Genomic DNA, 19,006 nt, shown 5'->3' with positions numbered 1-19,006 from the left:
ATTTCTACTAAGATGCAGTTCACACGCACAGAGGAATCCCTCACAACAAAACATTGTTTTAAACAACTTCGGAAACAAATTTGAGACATGACACATTTGCACGCACACAGAAAATTGCAGAAAATATAAATTTAAATTAAGGATCCGAACGACATCAGATGCAGACGTTGTGAAAGCGTTAATGCTTTCTGGTTCATGCCCTCGCATTCTTCTGTCAGAGGTTTTTCCATTAAATGTGAAGGGAGGGTCTTCTCAATCAGGAGAAATGGAAAGAGAATATCAAGCAGGTCAAGCAATTTGGTAGTTATTTGACTAATTGCCAGGACTGGTGTGGAATAAATAAAAAAATGTACTATGTGATTTTTTCAATGTGCTTTGTGGTGGTGTCTACTAATGAAGAAATCAGTGAATGTTTAATCCTCATTTACATATAAACCAATGCACAACACTTGACGCGAGGAATGAAGTAGAGGTGGCCGGTTCTGCATTGAAAAGCAGTGTACACAATCTGTATGAATGGCTTCTAATGTCAAGAGCAATTTCAGACAAGAAGAACCAAGAAGAGCCATTTGCCTTTTTGACCACATTTTTGAGGTATCTTCACACATGGTGAAAACTAACCAGCAGAACATAGAAAAACAGCAGTGTGTTTGTCTACAGACTTTCCTTTGAGAGTGACAGCAGGTTCAGACTAGAGTTAGCTTTACACGCAGTTTCAACCTTTACCCACTTTACTTTGGTCATCATTCCAGGGGTTATCTAAAAAAAAAGCAACACCAACAATGAATTCATCCCACCAACTAATTATGTCTGTGTAGCCACAGACTTATATTGCTTATATCTGTGCCATAGTACTCAATTGTCATCCAAAATCTATTAAAAACAAATGAATGATAATAATTAATCAAATGTCCAGTGAAGATTATTCCTCTCAGCTCAGCATTGCAAAGCAGTGTAAACACGAGCTGCGTCACCAGGGCATGTTCAGCCTGCTCAACATTAAGAAAAACCATTAAACTATTAAAAATGATTTCCGAATAAATGAAAATGTATTTAATCTTTTCTTTAAAATTTGACTTTTGAAAGAAGAAACACAACCTTCCTCTAACAAATGAAGAATTGAATTCATAAGCAATACAGCGTTCCCGGAAGTTTGGCTGCTGTACAGCTCTGCCTGATCTGGTACAACCAGTAGCTTATGGTGGCTTTTAGCTAATATTGTATGGGATGGAAGGATTAGGTTCTTTCAAAATAAAAGTACAAGCACATGAATGAGTTTTGAAGTGACATCAATGGTGCTGATCATTTCACAGTTTCAACTGTACTGTATATACAGGATGTTCTAAATGGTAGTGTCCCACAGCTGACAGGCCAGTTAAAGTTAAGTTATGATATACTACAATAATGTAGGGTCCAACATAGGGTCCATCTGACTGTCATGACTGATGTCATAGGATGACCTAGACCAACAATGTGTTCAGATTCAAATCCAAAGGGACATTTTAGTTTTAGCAGATAGAAATTTAGCAGGTGAAAATGGGAGTTGGGAGTTGAGTCCCAGCCATTGACAGACAGTCTGAGGATAAAAGCAGAGCACTTATTGCAGAAAGATTCCTGGTGGATTTGTCTGTGCAGCTTGGTGAAAGCAATTTCACAGGAACGTAAAATTCAATACATGAGGGTCATTTTAGCCAATTATTAAAACGTTCACAGATATATCCTCTCATTTCTGGAACAAATTGCCATATGCCAGGTTTTGCTCGTTTCTCACCCGACCAGTCATGATGAGACATTTGCGAATCCCTGAGGCAAAACACAGCAGTTATCCTTGACAAACGTCTTTCTGCCTCTCCGTCTGTCACCTGATGGTTTCCTCACGTTTCCATTCTCCAAAGGGAAGATGAGGAAACCATCAGGTGATCCACTACAGAAAAACAGAAAAAAACAACAAACTGCAGACAAACACAAGTCTATGTGGCTGAGCCCTTTTCAAGAGCGCAAATAAATATTTCAACTTTAAATCCACACCGCTGTCGGGAAGAAAGAAAACACACACACATGAAAAGTCAAGACAGTTTATTTGACAACACCTCAGAGATCATCACTCCTTAGGGGTCTGGAGACAAAGTCTTTGAGAAATGTAAACATGTTAACATTTATCAGTGAGTACCTTGCTGCATATCTGAAGCTACTTCAACACAGGCCCATCTGCAGTGTGATAACTGACTATTTTAACCAACAACTAACAGATATCTCTCATTATCATACATATGATCATATATGCAGATGTAGACATAAGAATCACAGTCAAAGGACATTTGAACTATTACATATTTACAGAATAAATCACGAAGACGAATTTCTGAAAATTAGAGAATTATTATTCATCATTTCACAAGATGAGCTGTTACATAAACCTCTTTGACATAAATGATTTATGGTGGCGCAGCCTGATATCTACTGCAGGGCCTAATGATAGGTCAAAACATAATTTAACATGAATACTGGGCTTTCAAAGGAATGCTCACCCGACTTTTGGCACATTTTACTGTGTAGTGATGACTCAAAAAACTAAGCGTCTACAGCCAGGCTAGCAGCTCTGTGAGGCTGCACACCGGTGCTCTGAGCTAAATGCTAACATCAGCATGCTAACATGCGCCCAATGACAATGCTAACATGCTGATGTTTAGCAGGTATAATGTTTACCGAGTTCACCATCTTAGTTTAGTGTGTTAGCATGCTAAACACAAAGCACAACTGAGGCGGATGGGAAGTAGCCTGGGAACCAAACCAGACACAACCCTTTATCTAATATGTTTGATATGCTGACTGACAGAGGAGCGCCGTTGAGGTACTTCCGTAAGCAACCAAGATGAGGATCACCAGAGTTATCATAATTCATCCCCTGGAGAACAGAAACGTCTACGCCAAGATTTTATGCAATCCGTCCAATATTTGTCAAGACATTTCACTCAAAGCCACAAATGTCAACCCCATGGAGGTGCGAGGGGAAAATTCAAGGGATCGACAAAGTCAGTTAGATACATCCTCTGTGAACCATGAATGTAATAGCGACTTCATAGCACCTGAATCATACTTAATGTTTTATTGTAATATCTGTATAAAGCATTTCTACAATGTGGTCTCACTGCAATATAATGTTACTACAGGGACTTGTAGTTCTGTTGTGACGCTTGCCTTCGCACGTATTAGAGGATTTCAGTAAATCTTTCTAGAGAGCCTGAGGTGAGAAAAATGTCCAAAGGCGTCAGTACTTTTATCTGCAGTCTGACAGGCTCTTGAGGCTGATGTAGAGGGAGCTGACCATGGTGGCCTCCTCCTGATCGGGCTGGCCCACACACATCAGGGCCACCAGTCTCTTGGGTAGCTTCCCGCTGAACAGCAGGTAGATGCAGGGGTTCGCACAGCTGTTCAGACTGGCCAGCAGCATCAAGATGGTGAAGGTTGCAGCTGAGAAAAGGAGAAAAATATTCAACTGTGCCTTTTAATTCTGATATTTTGAGCAGAGGAATAGTTTTTTTTTCCTCCCTGTATATTATCTTTATTCAATGAATATGTATATTGTGAAAACTGCAGGGTTAGAATGTATTACTAACTTTTTTTTTTTTTTTTAATAAAAAGGTGACGTTACGGTTTACAGGGAATCAAATCTGGATCAATTAAAAATATTTCACAGTATTATAGAGAAAACCTGCCATGTTGTAAATTAAGGGTATTGATTTTAATCCGAGACTCACGTTGTTTTTATGTCAGTTTGCCTGATGATGGGCTTTATAGCCAATCGTTCTTTTAAATTGAACACATCCTAGCTGATAACGTGCAGAAATGACAATCACATTCGGCATACTTTTGTCAGAATGTGTCTTTTATCATGTCGTGAGAGCCCAAACCCTGTTCTCTTACTCTGAGTGGGCGCCTCGACGTCCCAGACAGACCAGAGCTGGACGGTGAAGAAAGGCGTCCAGCAGATGATGTAGACGAGCACGATGACCAGGGTCATCTTCACCGTCTTCACCCTCGCCTTGGACACCCCTGCCACGCTGCTGGCCCTGGAGGACAGCGGCTTGCTGACCGCCTCTCCGACGTGTTGCATCTTCATGTGGAAGTTGACGTGCACGGTGCGGCAGATGCGCACCTGGCACACGATCACCGTGAGTATGGGCAGGACGAATATCACCAGAGTCGTCCAGGTCACGTAGGCTCTCGGTCCCCACGGCTTGATGAACTGCGCCCAGCAGTCGTGCACGCCGGGAGCGACCTCGACCCGAGAGAAGATGAAGATCTGCGGGAGGCTGCCGATGAGAGAGACGCACCAGGCGGCGCACACGGCACCGTTCCAGCGCGCCCTGCGCCTCTGGAAAGTCACCATGGGGTTGCAGATGGCTTGGTATCGGTCTATCGTCATGACTACTATCATATAGGTGGAGGCAAACATCCCGACCACCTGCAGGTACTTCACCACGCGACATAGTATATCTGGACCCACGAATCTGTCAGTGATGTCCCACATGAGTTGCGGACAAACTTGGAAGAATGTGACTACCAGGTCGGCGACGCACAGGTGGAACACGAAGACGCGCATCCTGGAGAGCTGCTTCCTGCGCTTCCACAGCACCAACAAGAGCCCGAAGTTTAGGATTCCTGCGGTGATGAAGATGATGGACAGGAGGGCTATTTCCACTTGAGCCAAGCGCTCGTCTCGCGGCTCATCCCCAGAGAGCGCACCCTCCAGAGTGATGTTACTGAGATTCACACTGAACCAAGCCATGCTCTCAGCGCAAACGCAAGCGACGAGCAGCTTAACACCGTTACACAAGCATTCCAGGTGACTCCAGCTGAAGTGGAGGCATTTTTAAAAAGGACATTCCAAGAAACAACAGCAACAAGTGTTGAGAGTCTCCAAGCAGAAACGGAGGCGTCAGTAAAGGAGAGGGAGAGGGCTTTATACCTCCTCATCTCTGCAGGAGGGAGGAGCAACCTCTCCAGCGCAGAGAACATTCCTCACAGTGCACAAAGACATGGAGGTGTAGTCAATTTAAATATACACATTTGTATTCTGCAGTGCATGAACTTAAAGAATCACAATGTCAGTCTTTAAACAAAAAACACTTTCTTTACAGAAATAATACATAACTGCAGTTACACTGAAGAGAAAGCCCAGAATAGAGACACAAATAAGATTTCAATTGGCTGAGGATCAGTATAATAATAACATGTGTGGTGAAATCAACTGCAATTGTCCAGTACACATTTTTTCACATGGTGGCTGCTGTGGTGCTGAGAGTGTGTGTGTGTGTGTGTGTGTGTGTGAGAGAGCTCTTCAAATTTCCATAGTGTTGCAGGCAAACAAAAGTGGCCCTTGGATAATTTTTGAATGAAATTGCTTTCATGCATGTCGCAGTTCTTGCAGTGTCCTTTCTCAACAATATGAATTAGTCTGCTCAATTAATACCTGTGAGCAGCACGATTTTAGTGTCAAGTGTCCAGACTATTACTGTCTGAGGAACAAAAACACCTCTGCTTTTCTGCTCATTCAAGTCTTTATGTAGCTGAGGAGCTCCTCTTTGTCCATCTGATAACGACTTTTCTTCCAGATGTCACGGAGCTTCTGTAAGGTGGCACCTATCTCCTTGCCCGACGTGACGCCCATCCTCCTCAGATCGTGACCGCTGACGGGGAAGCGAGGGATGGACCACCTGCGGAGCTCCGTCAGCAGCTTCTCCTCACCTTGATACTTCAGTAGCTCACACACTTTACTCTGGGAATCCAGTTCCCGACTCTGAAAAGACACAGTGTGTGAATTCAATTAAACTTGGTTTTCAGATATTAAGCATTTTCAATAACATAATTGGTGACCAAATAACAAGGTGAAGTTAGAAAAAAGGTATTATCTATTTAGAGGCTACATTTAGTAACACTAAGCTAATCTGCTTCATCAGGACTGTGTGGGTGTGGTTTGACCAAATTTTTAACGGAGGCCGGCCCACTTCAAACCAGTAAGAGGAGTACTGATTTAAAAACAAAAAACAAAAAACAAAAAACAACAACAACTGCAGAAATCTGTCCACAGTGTGTAGACAAGTAACACGTCATCACCTATAATAACAAGCCCAGTTAAAGTCCTCTAGTTATTCTGTAGTGTTTGGTGTACTCTTGCATCCTGCATTGATTAGTGATAGGGTTGGGTTGAATGAGTTTATCACATCTGTATCCTTTCAAATCCCATTTTTAATCTAATCAAAATTAAGATACTCATGTTAACATTTCAACAGTTTTGAGAAAAGTACTAAACTAAGAACTGAAAAGTTCTAAATCAATAGAACTAAAGCTCATGTTAAGTTTTGCCAAACAAATTAGATACACGTTATTTAGAGAAATTGCTACCAGTAATATTCTGGTAATTGCTTGTTGCTAATACTAAAAAGAGAGCAAAGATAATTATTTAATTAAGGAGATTTGTTAGACTCAAATCAAAATGGATTTGGATTTGTTCAGGTCTATCAGAACCCAATCCTAGTTAGTGATTACAAACATCATCTAAAATGTCTTTGCCCAAACCCTTTTAGTACAGATGGGAACTGTCCATCAAGATCAAGGACATGAGTTAAATGGTGCGATTCCTTTATTCAAAGTAGGGCTGTAAAGGTCAATCTTATGACGGAAATTCATCCAGCAGCCAGAAATGCACTGAACTCTTAATGCTTGTGGGTAGTTTTTAAACAGTGATAAAGTGATTTGGGGTGGCCTTTTCATTGCATTACATGTGTCTGTCCATTCAGCTTCAAAATAAGATAATTAACCATCATACACACGGTTCGTGCTCCACTATAAATCTCACCTTAATCTCTAGATTATAAAAACACACAAACAATCTGATTGTTTCCAACTGGAGGAGGCTGAAACTTACGTCGATGATGAAGTCAGTGAAGGGCTTGAGGGTGTCTGGCTCGTCTTCGTTCTTGCAGAGCTCCCGTCTGTATTTCACCAGGAACAGAGCCAGAGTCTTCTCCTCCCTGGACACCTTCAGTCGGATGTCCATCTTCTCCACCTCCTCCGGGCAGTGGAAGAGGGCAGCCAGGATGGTCATGGGTTTGGGAGAGTGTTCTTTGGCGTTTTGCCACACTCGCTTCATCTCCTCAACATTGCCATCTGCAGGTAAGCCTGAGGAGGAGCAGGAACAGGAGGGATGAGCAGAAGTGACTTTAAAAACAACAGCTACAGAAACTAAGCAAGACAAAGAACACTAAATATTGGGACATTTTATTGGGATCCTTTTGATAACATGCCTGAAATAGTCTACTAAATAACCCGAGGAGCATTAAATAATCAAGAGTCAGTGAATCATCTGTCAAGTGCTGACTAATACCAGTTCAGAATCAGAATCAGAATCTGTTTATTGCCAAGTAACATACATTACAAGGAATTTGAAGTCAAGAAGCATTTAATCCACTCCATGTCAGCCATTTAGAAACTCCAAATTACTCCAAATTGTCAGATTCTTGAGAATTGTTGAGCTTCGACACTATTGATCCCCCTTACTGACGCCTGTACTTTGCGCACAATGGCATAATAGTAGGGTACATGTTTTCTCAGACCTGAGGGATCTGAGCAAAGACACAAAAAAAGGGCAAGATGTTCTAAGAAGTGGGCACATTTTTACCAAACTGGGCTGCATAGGCAAAATGCATCATTTCCAAAACACTTATTTCTGACAGGGGTGAGAGAAAATATTCCAATTTTATCATTTTAGATGTTATTAGTTAGGGTCCAACTCTCAGCAAGAAAGCAAATAAGCGTATTTTCCAAAATAAAATGTTATTATTCCTTTAAAAAAGGTGCTCTCTACCTGACACCAAGTAATGGTAAGCAATAAGTCATAACTGCCATCAGGTCATGAACAGTTTTAGTTCATCTTTTTCCAGGGCACCCTGGTGGCCTTGGGGTTTTTAAGAGGCTGACCATGTAATCAATATCTCTGGTTCGAATCTGGCCCGTGACCGGTGTTGCATGTCATCATTCCTCTTTCCCCCTCAGATGCCAGGAAAAAATATATACTTTTTGACATGCAGAAAAAGTATACTTGATTACAGTTAGTAAAAGAAATAATTAAAACACATATATTGGTTTTTGTTGTTGAGGTTTCTACCATAACCAGCTGCTCTTTTTGTGTGCATTTGCTACTACAGAAATCACATGTAAAATATTTCCTTTGCCCATCCCCTTCCTCCTCTCTCACCCATGTACTGGACCAGTCCCAGACTGTACATCAGCTCCAGCAGATGAGCCGCATGGTTACTAACAACCATCTTCTTAAGTTCCACCCAAATCCTTTCTCCTGATATACTTGCAAGTCCACGACTGTTCTCCCTAATTGCAACCAACGTCTCAGGCTCGTGGTCATCGGGCTCCAGGGCCACCCTGCCGTAGAACCTGGAGTGCCATGAGAAGGTTCAGGTAAAAGTGCTTCTACATCAAACAAATATAAAGAATGATATTTTCCTCTTTCACTTTCTTTTTAAAATTGAAAGTGAAATGAGACAGCCCACCTGAAATAACGCAGTATTCTCAGGTAGTCCTCTTGGATTCTTTGTGCAGCACTGCCAACAAACCGAACTTTACGATTCTTCAGGTCTTCGTATCCTTTGAAATAGTCATATAATGTGCCATCAAGCCCTGTGAGGAAAAGAAAAAGTCAACACAACACTGTAAATGGTGTAATAAAATAAGTGACAATGTCCTCTGAACTGATACCACGTGCCGGACAAAGACAAAAAAACACACGAATACCTAAAAACATGGAGTTGATGGTGAGGTCTCTCCGCTCCGCGTCCTTCTGCCAGTCAGTGGTGAACTCCACCTCTGCATGACGTCCGTCTGTCTCAACATCCACTCGCAACGTGGTCACCTCAAAGTTCTCATTATGTAGCTATGAAAGACGACCATTAAACAAACACAGATGAGTAGAGGCACAGCAGAGACTGCCATCATGCTGCTGTGAAAAGCTACCTTATGCTATCAGAGCATTGCAGCATTTCCATTAGATCGATCAGATTGATTCCACGTGGAAGAAGAAAATGGCCCATGTAGCACTATAGCCTCCCATGATGCAACAGGCTGGTCCAACAACAAACACCGTTACAATGATTTTTGTGTCACTTCTACTATCTTTCTGTATAATCCCATTTAGTGTGTGTGCACAAATATGCATTTTGAAGTCTATGAGTTTGAATGTCCGTGGTCATGTATTTACTCAATATGTGTATATATTTGTGGCTGTCGATTTACTCTGCGACAGGGTACAGATACATCCTGCCTGCTCAGACATGTCAGCCTCCTTACTCTTGCTGTAATGGTCCCATGCTTCTCTCCTTTATTGTTGATCATCCTGATCCCAGCACTTTGGAACATGCGCTTCATCTCCTCTGGAGTGGCTGTGGTGGCAAAGTCCACATCTTCGGGCCGCTTCCCAGACAGCAGGTCTCTGACCGCTCCTCCAGCTATCCTCAGCTCATGCTGGTGTTTCTCAAACACCTCTGGAAAGAACAAAACGCACAATTGCAGGAGTTGGGTAACTTTTCAGGGGAAGTGTGTCTGGAGGCACAAACAATCTCACTGCTTGAGTTAAACCCGGAGGTCAGAGCCAGACAAGAAACTTTCCAAGATAATGAATTCCATTGTTATGAATCAATACAAAAACATTTCATTACTTCCATTTCTATTCTGAATGCAGTTCTCCCTTTACCAATTATCTAACCAGTCTTTTTGACTCTGCCTATTGATTTTTCACTCAAATGAGATCATTACTGGCCCCAGAGACGCTTTGGAAATGTGTTTCAGACAACAAAGAGGGTCTAACGAAGTATTTTACTGGTTGCACTATGGGATCCAGCATTTTTGGCACTAGAATATTTTGGCATCGATTTTGAGAGTCCCCCTTTAAGTCCCTGGCTCTTTTAGAGCTCAAAACAGCAAAATGGTAGACCTCCACCTAAAACAACCAAACAATATCTTCTTAAGGGAATTCTCTTTTGAGAACTGCTTTTTGGATATGCCTTTAGATTTGGAGACATGGATTTGATTGAGCCTGACAGATACTGGATTTCCCGAGGCAGATACTGATATTGATATGTAATCGTTACAGAAATATATATGAAAAATACATCAGCATGACATTAATACATAACATACACTTCTTTGAAAAGGATCCCTTAAATCAGATCTTATAAAAATATGGTGGTCAAACTATGCAACAGAAACTTTTCTGAAAAATCTCAAACATATTGGCAATATTTTCTATTTTAAAGTCATGTCTTCTTTTGATGCTCTCTAATTTCTAAAAACACTTTTAATGACATGTCTGGTCACAGCTGCATCTCACCTGCTAGTCCATTCAGCCCATCATTGAACAGACACTGGAACTCGCTGGTCTTCAGCTGCATTGTGAAGAGACTCCTCCAACAGAAACCTGTTCTACCAATCACTCGAGGACTCAATATTCTGCTCCACATCTGTACAAACAACAAAACCGTCGTCATGTGCTGTTGTTTGTTTGCCTGTCAGCTTTTACCGAACTAGCTAGCTAAATGTCACTGAAGACATGCTTGCGAGCTTTAGCGGTCCGCGTGCACTGCTCACACATTGCCAGCACATGAGCAACATCGACATGTCGAGGTTAAACATAGCAAAAACAACAGACACACCACTGACCTGCAACTTCAATAGAAGGTTTTATGAACATACAACGTAGTTGTCACTCCATGATATCCTTCTCTGCCGTGAAGCCTTGCAGGAAGTGTTTCCATTAAGCGAGATTGCTGACCAATAGGGTGAGATTTCGTCAGGCTCAAGAGGAGGGGTTTAAGAGCGCATGCTGCCAATTGCTTCTCGCGAGACTGTAGTTTGTAGCTTCAGGCGAGAGATTTTGCGGCTGTTTCTGCGGTACTTTGACAGATTAGCAGACGGAACAGGATGCAAATGGCCAAAGTGGAGCTGACACCGCTCAGACCGTGGGACGACTTCTTCCCCGGCTCGGAAAGATTCGCTAAACCCGATGTGAAAGATTTGGCGAAATGGAACAACAGAGTTGTCAGCAACCTGCTTTATTATCAAACAAATTATCTGGCTATGGCCATCGTTGTTTTCCTCATTGTCGGGTAAGTTACGTATGGCAATGTGTGACATCCATACAGTAGCTGTTTAGTGTGTATTTGGGAGCTAAATGGCTTTTCTCTTTTCAAGTTGTTCGTCACCTTTTCTGGTGTATTGTTGTTGCCCTGTTAGTGTAAACTGGGTTGTAACCTACTTTAAAAGGGTTTAAAATGAGGGTAACGTTGCAGACAGGATGTCTGTTGGAGGGAGTCCCATAAGAATGAATGGCAAGATATTGTGCCAGCTATCACGTGATGCGCTGTTGCTGTCGTGTTCTCAGTGTGAACTCTCCTCTTTCTCAACATGGAAACCAAAGTCAAGACCTTTCATCCGGTTTGTGCCCGTGCAAATGTGATGACATGAGGCCCCCATGGTGTACTCATGTGCGCTGTTGTAAACAGACTGAACTGGAGAGAGAAAAGAGTTGTCTGCAACCAGTGTTGGGGTCCTGAATCATACAGTGCATGAACCAAAATCAAGATTTCTATTGCCCCAAAGTACAAACACAGACTTGTAAGACTGCTGCAGACTTGCTTGCAGAACTAGTCTATTATCTGATAGCTCCATACAAGGTAGATTCAATCAGATCAGGGAACAAGAGGTTGAATCTCTCATTTGGGAAACATCTCGGCTTTAGTTGGCACTTTGTGCCAGCTTACTAAAAATAGTGATGCCCAGTCATGGTCTGTCCACTGAGCTGTGTGATGACATATTGTTGCTATGGTCTCAAAGGCCTCCTAAGGCCTTTGTCTAGTCAGCTGTTGCACTGCAGATAGCACAGCTGTGAGGGAAAAAACTGCAGCTTAATCAGCTGCCCCTGTACTCCTGATCAGGGAGGTAATCCTGTATTGGATAATGAGTCATGACTCTAAAACAGTGGTTCTCAAACTGTGGGGGGGGGGGGGCACATGTTTCAGTTCTTCTGTGTTGTTGCTGTGGTCTAAAAATATGCAAATGCAGTGATCACAGTGTCATCTACATTCACTGAACTACTTCACTTCTAATGATTCTGGGTCTCCTCCTACAGTAACATAGAACGCAGCTCTCACCTCAGGGTCTCCTGCTCGTATTAGTCTCAAGGTGTTTTCCAACGAAGAAAACAATCTGTTTCTGAGTCAGCACATTCACGTGTGTGTGTGATATGCAGAGGAACAGAACTTTTGACTCTATAATCAATATGAAGTCACATGTAAAGCGACATACCAGGTTGGTCACCTGCTGTTTGTGCCATAAACATGGAGGAAAGTCGGAAGTGTGGCAGGTGCGTAAGGGAAATTCTATTAAGACGCGACAGTTGCACAACTTTGTTAACAGCGACACATTTGACCATGTGAGAGGTTCCATCAGACTGTAATGCAGCGATGCAGGAGAGGTTTCAAGCCCATCCAAGAACCCAACGTGCTCACATGTTCACAGTAAAAGTTCTTAAGGGGGGGCCAAAGCAGGACTGGTGGGTTAGGCAGCTAACCTTCTTTTCTGTTTGTTTGCAAAGATAGCTGGAGTTCTCACTCGTCCAGTCACCATGGTAACGAATGCTACAGGCCAAACCTACAAGGAGCTGGTTTTGTTCAGGATTAGAGTGATGTCCTTACAGATCAGTGCATTACATGGAAATCTATTCTATTGACAATACATAAAATGTTTACAGTGCAATTGATATCCCACTCTGGGTATAAAACATGACTTTCATATCAGGTGGATAGTGTTATGTAGTGTCAGTAATAAATAATAGAATAAAAATAGAATTTACAATTGAATATGATGAGGTAGAGCCAGACTGATGTGTTGCCATTGCATAGTTTGTCCACCAGAGGACATTTAAAGTGTCTCAGTGCATATCTTGGTCACCATCCTTAAAAATAGAAGTTAAGGGATCCTTATCTAAAATGTTTGTGCATATAATGTGTTTATGTAATAAAAATTATATATTGGTCCCCTTGAGTCAATATATTGTTTTGCATTTTTGAAGCTCTTAGATATTAATATCAGTAACAACCTCAAAAATACAATGTCTGTCAGGTTCTATTATCAGGCAACTTTTCATAGAAAATGTTTTTATAAACTCAATAATTATAATGCCAAATACATAAAAGGTACATTAGGGCAGGCAGTGGTTAGCCTTTTACTTAAAAAGGGAAGAACATCTGCACACTGTTATTGCTTTATTCATGCTTCATATTGATCACATACGCCTTCATCTAGCCTTGTTTTCTTTATGTTTCGTTCTGCTTTGTGAGACCAGTTATTCTCCATCACCAATGTTTGGGAAGCCTGAGTAAGTAGAGCTTGCTTTGTGAGACGGACCCTTGGGTCACTCTCACTGAGGTCATGGACTTGGCCTGATGACATCGCTGTAGTCATGCCAAGGCGGGATTTGTCACACGCGACGCTTTTCCATCCCAAGTGTCTGGCCAGGAAGAATCCAACAACTTGGCTGCTGGAGCACTAAACATACTGAGGACAATATATGGTTAATTAAAAAAAAACTTGCAGGTGTGAAATTTATTTATAAAATGTCAGAAAACAGTGAAAAACTGACATTGTAGTTTGCCACAGTGTAAGTTGGCATCTTTGAATTCCTTGCTGTATCTGACCATCGGCCCGAAACCCAAAGATATTCTGTTTACCGTCACATAAGACCAACAAAAGCAGCAAATCCTCACATTGGAGATCCTGGAACCAGAGATTGAAGTTTTTGTCTGAAAAATAACTGAAACGATGAATGGATCATCCTAATGGATGCAGACAGATTTTTGATTGACTCATGGATGAATCGACTTGGAGCATTTTTTTTCTTTTAAATAACACAACGTTGATGAACAATTTTGAGCATAAATATTTGGCAAACTCAAATATTTTTTGCCACCTATTCTCAAAACTACTATATCTTAAAAATGCACCCAAATAATGGAGAAAAACGAATAATTTCAAATTTACATGAAATCTGTGGTCCCATTTCTATCCTATTTTTATGACAACAGCCTGTGATACAAATATAGGTTTCATGTTGTTGTAATGACAACCTCTCACCACATGGGGGAGCCAGTGACCACACGAGACCCTGTCTGTGCTCCAGTTATTATCTGAGCAGTTTTTTAACGGACCCCCTCTGCTCTCACGTGTCTTGTGTTGCTGCCCTGCAGGTTCCTGAACCCTCTGGGGATGTTCACAGCCATGGCCGTGGTGTCGGGCGTCTTCCTGGGTTCAGTGTGGGCCGGAGAGAACAGAGCTGTGATCAGCAACTTCAAGAGGCAGAATCCCACCGCGTTTGTGATCGCTGTCATGTGCGCCAGCTACATCGTGATCTCTATGCTGGGCAGCGTCATGGTGTTTATGTCTGCAATCACTTTACCTCTGGCTTGTGAGTTCCAGATGATAATGTTGGACATTTGTGGCACCAGGAAGATCATTTGAATTGTATAAATTAAATATATACATATCTTTAGACTGTCATGATCAGTGTATTTGAAGTATTGTGAAATTAACCTCGGGCAACACAGCTCTTTCAAAATCAATGAAACATGTTTTGGAGCCCTCTCAGATTCTCAAAGACTGATGTTATTACAGTTTGACTTTCGAACAAAAGTTTATAGGCTTGTTTTTGCCAAACATTTAAAACAGTCACTCTCCCATCTGCTTTTCAGTGATATTTGCACACGCTTCATTTCGCCTCCGCAACATGAAGAATAAACTGGAGAACAAGATCGAAGGAGCCGGACTGAAGAGGTCACCCATGGGCATTTTGCTGGAGGCTCTGGGTCAGCAAGAGGAGAACTTTCAGAAGATCCAGAGCTTTCTGGAGGGGAAACTGAAGGAATGATTGGACTCGGACAGGAGCGCACATGTACACGTGCTCTTCTTTAGGCCAAAGATCTTGACTTTTTTTTCTTCTTGAATGTAACAAAAGTCTGAATCTCTGTCCTTGTTTCATATACAGCGTGTTTACCCGTGTTTGTTTGGAAAAGAATGCTTGTAATCTGAAGGGCTTTATCTTTACCTCAGGGTATCTGTCACTCCATCCAGAACTTGTCAGGGTACTTTTTTAAAACAGCGATGAGGGCGTCTCAGTGCTGCCTCACATCTCTGCTATGCAATGTGTCAGAGTGTCCCTGTGCAACGCAGCCGAAGACTCCTTCCTTGGTATGAAGTCTGTGTTCAATCAGTCTCAGAAACAGCCGTCAGTCCTGCCAGTTTACGCTCAACTAAAAATTATGAAAGCAATGAAAGTGTTGTTTTGTAACAAAGAACAAAAAGTGCACACTCAACACACATCACTGCCAAGCCACTCTAAAAGCTGCATTGTTTCACCTCTCTGAATAATGTCTCCTCACATAAAATTTAACAGTTTATTTAAGTATGCATTTGAATGGAAGCCAACCAAAGTTACGCTCATGCAAATAAAAAAAGAGCCAGACAAAAGAGAAAGCGCCGCTTTGTCTTTGAGCTATGAAATACATGTGACATGTATAAACACAAGTCGCCGTCACTGTGTCAATATTTAAAACGAAGACTTCAAAGGGGTGTGAGGTCTTAACCCATGGCCATCAGTATTACCCCTGCACCTCCGACCGTTTAATCTTGACAGTGGCCCCCTGGGTGACGGATTGGCTAACTTTGCTTTCCTCTCCACTTACCCCAATGCTAATCAATGGGCTGCAGTAGATTATAGTGTGGAGAGCTGAGCGCTGCACAGTGATGAAGAAGAGGATTCGCCTGCAGTCATTCACCTCCAAACCCAAAAGTTTCTTGCTGTGTCAGCTACTTCAGCTGTTTTTTGTTCTTATTGGATTCCATTTGAAATTGGCTGCAGATATCGAGGCTCCGTCTGGAAGACGCTGCTTGGTTTTAAGTGGCAGCGTGTAAGGATCGGGGGAAACGTGGAGATAAGAGTGATGGGCATTAAATCACTGCAGATAACTTTTCAAAGTGTCAATATTAACCCTTTGCTTTCAAAATGACTAAAGTTCATTTGACGCAGCATCGTCTCTGTAAGGAATTCATGGTATTTTTTGAAATGAAGCCCCGTGATGACCTCGGCACACTCAGGTGTAATAGTATTGCAGTGGCTCTCTGCTACTTTGACTTGAGCTGCAAGGTGTTCTTCACTGTGCTCCACTGTGCTACAGTAGTGATTTATGTTCTTTCCTGGGGTGCCTCATCTCCATCCATATTGTGCAACTTGGAGGAGTGAACACTAAGCACTGGTGGCAATAAACTCAAGTAAAGTCATGTCTCCATGGGCACAGTGGAGGCCCTTGTTCTTGCTGCTGCAGCTGCTGTAAGAATCCTACCAACACGTGTGTGTGTGTGTGTGCGCTGCTGCTGCTGCTGCTGCACACCCAACAGGTGTGTGTCTTCGGTTGTTTTCTCCTCCACAGACGTGCAATCCAGGAGAGGAAGCGCTGTGACACATTACAAAACAACATTTATCCTTTCGTGGTGTTTTTGCATGAATCAACGACACTCAGCTAACTTGTCATTTTGGAACAACCATAATTTCTTCCAAAGATGGGAGCAACAGAAGTCAGGGGATGTGACACAAAAACAAAGCTGTGTACTGCCTTTGCACTAGCTAACAACACTTCTCCCTGTGCAGGCGTTTGAGTTGCAACATCTGCCTCCTGTTCAGTTGCCACAATACAAAGGCGAGTAGTTATCCAGTATAACACAATACTTGATGTTGTTCGGTCAGGCACACTTTGACTGCGCGCTTGCCTTTGGGTTGACCCCTCCATCCCTCAGCTTGCCCCCCGAGAGGCTTTGGCTTTTGGCTGGCTAAGCTGGTTAGCCAGCCACATAACTCAGACAGCCTGTCAGTCAGCAGATCCGGCCGCTCGGACCTACGCTGCAGCTGATCATGTGACACGTTACTGATGGCCCGCTGTGACCTTTGCGGTCTGCTGTATCCTTATGTTAGCTCTTCAACCCTCCCATACTCCCCACGCTGCTTTTACTGCCTCCTTGATGGAAGGTCGTCCATGTTAGCCCATGAATGACACTTGAGTGCATGTGGCTGGTGGGGTAATCAAACTATTCACCCTTCACAACCCGTCAGAGCCATTACTCCCTGGATCAAGGTAAATGTGCTGATCCCGGGGAAGCCACGGCACAGCATGAATCATAGTCACTTTAATCTGAGTTTGGCTGAGCCCCACGGCAGGGTTTAGCTGTTCAAATGGGACACCGATTTGATCGATTGATTAAATCCCAGTACAGTACTCAGTACCGATACCAAAATTGGCGAAACTTTAAAGAAGCCTTTGGTGAGTTGTTTTGCTACTTGGGATGGCGGAATACAAGGTGTAAATACGCTGACACAGAGCAACATTAGTACTGATTTGGAATCGTCTTATTGCCCACCTGATGAAATGTCTGGCTCTTTAGCTGCTAAATTCTGCACTGCGTTTACCAGGTTATTGCTAAATCTGTCTGTCTTCTGTTTGGTGCTGGGCACGCAGCTTAACGTTGCACATTAGAACGGTTATTTTAGCATTTCCAATGGCAAAAATGGATGCTACCAATAGATCCACTCCATTCCTTCCCCTTTTTTTGTTACCCCTCTTTCGAGGTACCAAACACACCGACCCAGGACTTAAAGGTGGAGCTAGAGACACTGCAATCTGTTGATTGGTCAACAGAATCGTTACTTTCCTGCACAACAAAGGACTCCATGCACAAGCCCGCCATTTTAAAATATCCCATCAATTGCGGCGGAGACTCTAAACAATTCTGAAAATTCTTTTTGCCAAAACCAAAACAGTAAAGTTAGAACCAAAACAATGAGCTGAAAGATGCTAAAGCGCTCTGTAGAGCTGAGGGGACAGAGTCAGGTGATAATTCTCTGTGAGTTTAACCTTTCACATTAGACATAGTCATTTAATTCATTGTTAATATGAACATATTGATTAGGGCAGCTTTAAAATCTGTTAATAGTATAAGCCCTAATCTGCTCTCCATACTAGAGTTTTGTCCGTAGTGTGTTGGATGAAGGGAAAGGACATAAGAGCCCGTTGTTTATGTAGTCGAGTGTCAGCTGGAACAGCCTCGCCTGATGTCTGGCTGCAGCTGGTGTGAAGCAGCAGAGGCACAGAGACAGAGGGAGACAGCTGGATACAAAGCACTCCCCCTCTCTCACTGCCTCGGGTAAAGCCGAGGAGCTGGAGGAGTCTGAGACCTCCCCTGAGCTCGCTGAAGAAGCACAACACTGAGGGGTATGGTCGAGCAAGTAAAGCTGCTCAACTGCAGTCTTCCTACCAGTGGCAGGATACACTCATAGTGGTAGAAAATGTGTGCCGGCTGGGGAAGGAAAGGAGGGAAAGGAGGTGAAGGGTTATAGCGTAATCTACAGGGGGGGGCAATACATGTGTACAGCAGACTTCCATTACATGGATGCCTTCAGGGAGGGTTTGGTGCTATAAACACTAGCCTGTCATTCACAGGGGAGGACAGAAGAACGGGTTATAGCCCATAATGGGTGTGACAGGTTTTAAAGACTGGTTTGGTCGGTTTATGGCTTAAGGACACAGAAAACCAGCCTGGCAACACAGCGAGGCGGTGGGAACATACTGCAGAGCGACAGAGCTGTGCAGCAGGAGAGTTTCTAAAAACAGATCATTTATTCATAATTAGCTCTCATCATGACTGATTGCAGCTCTGCATTCATTCTTACGAGCTGGGATGTAGCCAGGAGTATCTGCCTCCTTGAATGCACCCCAGATAAGCGGTTTCTAAACCATTTATATGTGGAGAATGCATTCATGTGTTCCAGTTGACCAAGACCACCATCATAAGCCACTGTGACAAAGCCTGTTCAGAGCAATAAAATGTAAATGAGACT

The 19,006-nt window shown here is 42.8% G+C and overlaps 3 protein-coding genes across 3 annotated transcripts; 1 reads left to right on the top strand and 2 right to left on the bottom strand.

Moving 5' to 3' along the window:
* Nucleotides 1-3,277: 3,277 nt before the first annotated feature.
* On the bottom strand, nt 3,278-4,789 carry avpr2b.1 (arginine vasopressin receptor 2b, tandem duplicate, 1). The gene is made up of 2 exons (XM_070901879.1): nt 3,925-4,789; nt 3,278-3,471 (listed from the first exon to the last, which is right to left on the bottom strand). The coding sequence occupies exons 1-2, from the start codon at nt 4,787-4,789 to the stop codon at nt 3,278-3,280; spliced, it is 1,059 nt and encodes a 352-aa protein (XP_070757980.1).
* Nucleotides 4,790-4,976: 187 nt separating this feature from the next.
* Nucleotides 4,977-10,803, bottom strand: trnt1 (tRNA nucleotidyl transferase, CCA-adding, 1). The gene is made up of 8 exons (XM_070901878.1): nt 10,729-10,803; nt 10,400-10,529; nt 9,361-9,554; nt 8,809-8,947; nt 8,568-8,694; nt 8,258-8,451; nt 6,929-7,182; nt 4,977-5,800 (listed from the first exon to the last, which is right to left on the bottom strand). Exons 2-8 carry the CDS (start codon nt 10,527-10,529, stop codon nt 5,555-5,557), a joined length of 1,284 nt encoding a protein of 427 aa, XP_070757979.1. The 5' UTR covers nt 10,729-10,803; the 3' UTR covers nt 4,977-5,554.
* Nucleotides 10,804-10,995: 192 nt separating this feature from the next.
* arl6ip5a (ADP-ribosylation factor-like 6 interacting protein 5a) lies at nt 10,996-15,574 on the top strand. The gene is made up of 3 exons (XM_070902787.1): nt 10,996-11,174; nt 14,313-14,530; nt 14,814-15,574. The coding sequence occupies exons 1-3, from the start codon at nt 10,996-10,998 to the stop codon at nt 14,987-14,989; spliced, it is 573 nt and encodes a 190-aa protein (XP_070758888.1). The 3' UTR covers nt 14,990-15,574.
* The last annotated feature ends 3,432 nt before the right edge of the window (nt 15,575-19,006 follow it).

The sequence above is a fragment of the Enoplosus armatus genome, chromosome 3, assembly GCF_043641665.1.
Source record: "Enoplosus armatus isolate fEnoArm2 chromosome 3, fEnoArm2.hap1, whole genome shotgun sequence".
Lineage (NCBI taxonomy): Eukaryota > Metazoa > Chordata > Actinopteri > Centrarchiformes > Enoplosidae > Enoplosus > Enoplosus armatus.
Note: the sequence above shows the minus strand (reverse complement) of the source record. Positions and strands in the feature narration are given on the sequence as shown.